This window comes from Alligator sinensis, unplaced genomic scaffold, assembly GCF_000455745.1.
Source record: "Alligator sinensis unplaced genomic scaffold, ASM45574v1 scaffold1032_1, whole genome shotgun sequence".
Taxonomy (NCBI): domain Eukaryota; kingdom Metazoa; phylum Chordata; order Crocodylia; family Alligatoridae; genus Alligator; species Alligator sinensis.
In genome coordinates, this window is record NW_005842450.1 from 15,602 (window position 1) to 20,294 (window position 4,693).

General features: G+C 67.6%; 1 protein-coding gene across 1 annotated transcript; it reads left to right on the forward strand.

Moving 5' to 3' along the window:
• The first annotated feature begins 1,646 nt into the window (after positions 1–1,646).
• On the forward strand, positions 1,647–3,419 carry LOC102386358 (kunitz-type serine protease inhibitor vestiginin-7-like). Its single transcript, XM_006030477.2, has 4 exons — positions 1,647–1,762; positions 2,076–2,243; positions 2,455–2,622; positions 3,240–3,419. Exons 1-4 carry the CDS (start codon positions 1,678–1,680, stop codon positions 3,254–3,256), a joined length of 438 nt encoding a protein of 145 aa, XP_006030539.1. The 5' UTR covers positions 1,647–1,677; the 3' UTR covers positions 3,257–3,419.
• The last annotated feature ends 1,274 nt before the right edge of the window (positions 3,420–4,693 follow it).

The window sequence follows — 4,693 nt, forward strand, 5'->3', positions numbered from 1 at the left end:
GCTACCTCAGCCACCCTGGTTTGCTCTATGGGATTCCTCTGATATTCCTGTAAGATTTCTATGATATTGCTCTACCTTTTACCCTGTTTCCGCCCTACCCCCTGTCATCAATAAAGTTCTCCTTTGTGACCGGTGTGGAGACGTATTGAGGGGTGGGTCTAAATTATGCCGAGGAGGCCCCTTAGGTCTGTGGACTAAGGGAGGCGTCCCTAATCAGCCCCTGACTTGGGGAAGTGCCCCAAGTGCTTATACTGGGTCTAGGACCCAAGCGTGCACACTGGTACCACCCAGTGCGAGTGTGCACACCAGAGCACCCTGTGTGCAAGCATGCACACCGGAGCCAACTGCAAATGCAGCACGAGCCAAAAAGGCCACAGAGCCTCGCCTAGCTCGCGTGTAGTCCCGGGGCAGAGCGGCTCCTTGCAGCCGGGGGTTCAGGAAGTCCTTCTGGGTGACGGGGCGGAGATCCCCCAGGCCTCGTGTCAGCCCGGGTCTTCTAGGCGAGTCCGCACCCCACTCTCCCCTCGGGCGCTCACAGCACCGCTTGGGAGGGCGGCTCTGCCTCCAGGAGCATTCACGTCTAGAAGGAAACTCTGGGGCAAACAGGTCTGCACGCTGCGGTGCAGGGACCACCGTCGCCACCTCGGCCCCGTGCAGGATTGGCCCTTTCCATGCGCCCGCAGACACCTGTGCCTGCCCCCGACATCTTCCTGCCTCCTCCCAGATCAGGCGCTTGTGGCCCTGCTCTGCCATTGCCTGGCACCTGCCCTCACTGCGCTCCCGGGTGCTTATGGCGCACGGGCTCATTTGGGGACGCGCACGCGTGCTCCTCTGCCTCGTCCCCTCTGTCCAGTCCCTTTGCCGTCATCGCGTTCAGGGGTGAGACCAGCTCCCCGGGGTCTTCCCCAGGGGTTGCCCTCACCCACAGGCACCTGTGCTTGTGCTGCCAGTCTGAGCCCACTCCCCGCAAGCCACGGGCCTGCTCCCGTCTGACGCCCGGGGCCAAGAGCGATGGCTCTCCGCAGCAGCAGGGCACTGGGGAGCCCTTCCTGCCGCAGATCGGGGCCTGGAGGAGCTGCGCCAGACTGCGGCAGGGGATGCTGCTGCTTCCCCCTGCCCGGGGTGGGTTGTGCTGTTTGCAGCGCCCGCGGTCCCGCGCCCTCCAGCTCTGCTGTTTCCTGCGTGCCATGGCTGTCCTGGAGTGGGGGCTGCTCCACCCCCTCATATCACACTCTGGGCATGTCTACGCAAGCAGTTAATGCTCTTGAATAAATTATGGGGTTTATTGCTCCAGAGGTTTTTGTTCCAGGTCCCAGCCCAGGCATGGGGGCGGGCTGGCGGGTGCGTTCTGCGTCTGTCTGCCCCCCGGCTACAGGCCCAGGACTGGGTGCCCGGGACAGGGGGGTTCAGGGATTTGTGCGGTGGAAACGGGCAATTGGGGACTTGGTGCTGCCTGGGGGAGGCAGAGCAGGGAACACATGAAACCGCATGGCTTGCCATGAGCCTGGCACACGTCCCATTGCACAGAGGCACAGGGGTGTCTCCCGAATTTCCCGGTACCCCTGGGAGGGGCAGGGAGCGGAGCTGGGGCATTGTGCAAGGTCCTCCCACTCCTGGGCTGGGTGACGGTATATAGCGCAGCCGGCCCGGCGCTCGGCACGGCGGCACAGCGGTACCATGCAGCGGGGAAGCCTGTTCCTGCTGGTGGGGATCCTCGCCCTCTGGGCCGGGCTGCAGCCTGCGTCTGGGCAGGTCTCTCCAGGTGAGCGCTCCCCCCGACCCCAGCCCGGAGCCCCCACACCCGCCCCAGCCCCTGCCTCCTGCCTCCCCGTCCCGGGGACAGTTTGAGCATGGGGCAGGGGGTGGCAGCTGCCACGCTGCGAGGGCATTGCCCTGTGGCATCGCATCCCTCTGGAGCAGAGGACTTCTGCCAGCTCCCCGGGGACCCCGGCCCTGCACCATGCACGTCCTGCGCTACTGCCACGACCCGGGGGGGCCCGGGCGGACGAGGGACTGCAATCCCAAGTACGGCTCCTGCCCCTTCTCACCGCCCATCTCTGCCCTCTGCACTGCAGACATCTGCAAGCTCCCGAAGGAAGCCGGCCCCTGCAAGATGTACATCCTTCGCTTCTACTATGACTCAGCCACCAGGACTTGCAGACCTTTCGTTTATGGGGGCTGTAAAGGCAATGAAAACAACTTTGTGTCCTTCCTGGCCTGCCTGGCGACGTGCAAGATACCCGGTGAGTCGTGCAGCCGCTGGGAATTGCCAGGTGGCTCTGGGTGCTGGGGTCGAGGTCAGCCCGAAGGTGGAGGAAAGGGGCATCCCTGAGCTATCTGCTGCCCCTGCCCCACCGTGCAGGCCCCGGGTCAGCTGGGGAGAGGGCGAGGGGCTGCGATCCTGGGCAGGGCTCCTGCCCCCTTCTCAGCGCCTCTCTTTGCTCTGGGCTGCAGACATCTGCAGGCTCCCCGCGGACACTGGCCCCTGCAAGGCGTACATCACTCGCTACTACTATGACGTGGCCACCAGGACCTGCAAACCTTTCGTTTATGGCGGCTGCGAGGGCAATGAGAACAACTTTGGGTCCTCCCTGATCTGCCAGTTGACGTGCAAGATCATCGGTGAGTCGTGCGGCCGCTGGAGGTTGCTGGGCGGCTCCAGGTGCTGGGGGGGAAGCCTGGCAGAGGAGAGAGGACCCCTGCCCCTGCCCCTGCCCCAGCGCAGAGACCCAAGCCTGGCTGGGGGAGAGGGCGAGGGGCTGCGATCCCAGGCAGGGCCCTCTCCTCACTGCCCATCTCTGCCTGGGTCAGGGGTGTGCAGGCTGCCCCAGGACCCCGGCCCCTGCCTGGCCCACGCGCTCGCCCACTACCACAAGGCTGCCCTGGGCAGGTGCGAGACGTTCAGCTCCGGGGGCTGCAGGGCAACGGGAACCGGTTCCCAGTGACGACATGTCTCCGGGCCTGCAGGCAGCGAGCTGAGGGCGGGATGGGGAGCAGGGGTCGAGCTGTGCGGGCCGGCACCTTCCAGGACCCCCTCGGCCCCGACCTCCAGCACCTCCAGGACACCCTGGTGCTGCTCCCGGGGGTGGTGCGGTTCCCTGGGGGGGCAGGAAGAGGGGGAAATGGGGGCAGGAGGCCACGTCACCCCTCCCGCAGTCCTAGAGCTGACCCCTCCTAGGGGGACGCAGTCCTGGAGCGTCACCCCTCTCCGCTCTGACCAATTTTCCCTCCCCACTCAGGGCAACTCCGAGAGTGACCCCGTGCGGGAGGCGGGCCTGCAGGTCCCAGACTCCCCCATGGACCCAGCCTGTGGCTCCAGACACCGATGGGACACGTGACCCCAGCACCGGGGTCTGCTTCCCGCACCCCCGACGGCAGCTCCAGCCTCCACGCAATAAAGACCCGACTTTGCAGCTTCCTGCAATCTCCCTCCTGCGGGTCTTGTCCCTGCATCTCCAGCGCCAGCCCCAGCCCCGGGCAGAGAGAGGGGGCATCGCTCGCCCTGCCCGGGGCGACGTCCGGGCTCCCAAAGCAGGACCCGCCGGGGCCCGAGCGAGGCCGGAGCTGGTTCCTGGTGGGGCAACTGTTCCCTTCGCCGTGGGGCAATGCAGCGCGGTTCCCTGCACTAGAGGCGCCGGGGGAAGCCGGCTGCACCGCGGGTCCAGGGAAACGTGGCCTGCGCCCGTGACCGCCCCCAGCTGCCGACACAGTGGGGGAAGAGGAGCGCTGGCATCCTGGCCCTGGTTAGGGCCCTTTGGGGTGGTGGAGGGGGCTGGGGGCCCGGGCAGGGATGGAGCTGGGCTGGGGTATCCCGGTGGTCGTTGCGCCCATTGCTCAGGGAAGCAGGTGTCTGCCCTGAGCTGCGACACGGCTGCTCAGGGCTGTGGCCCTCGGGCGTCCTGCCAGCTCCCGTCGCGGGGGGCCAGTGGCCGGCTCAGGCCGGGGGCGGGGGCCGGGGCAGTGAGAAGGGGTCAGCGCCTGCCCTGCCTGGGGGGCAACAGGGTCCCTGGGCTTGCCCCCACGGGGCCGCGGCCGGGCAGGATTGCACGGGGAGGGTCCTGGGGGGCAGCCCACGGTGCCGAGTGCTCCAGCTGGGCTGCAGGGAGCCCTTGTCTCTGCCCGCCAGCGAGGCTGTGGCACCACCGATCCCAGCGCCCGCCTGTACCTGGGCTCTGGGCTGTGCTGGGCGGCCCCCCCCGGCTGCAGTGCCCCCGCGCCCCTTGCAAGGGAAAGGGGGCCCTGGCTGTGCAGCACCAGCACCAATGCCTGGCACCGGGTTTTGGGCCCTGCTGCCTGCGGGGAGCACGGGGACCGGCAATCCCAGGGGCCGCTGGCACCAGGGGACCTGGCACGTCTTGGGCCCCCACCTCTGTGCGCCGTGCTCGGCCTCTGGCAGGGCAGTCTGGCTCTCGTATCCGAGACCCCGAGGCCATGGGGAGCCGGGCCCAAGAGCCCCGTGGGCATCAGGCCGGGCTGCGGGAAGCCCTTCTCCCTGCTGGCAGGGGTGCTGTGCCCATGCCCAGCGTCTCCGTGTACCTGGGGCTCTGCGCCCTGTCCCATGCTGGCAGGAGCCCGGCAGCAGGCAGGAGAATTGCCCCAGCTGGCCCCGGTTACCAGCCCCGCACCTCGTTAGCCTTATAAGCAGGAGCTCTCGCCCGCCTGGTTGGCTGCCCCTGGCCGCCCCTGCCCCGCC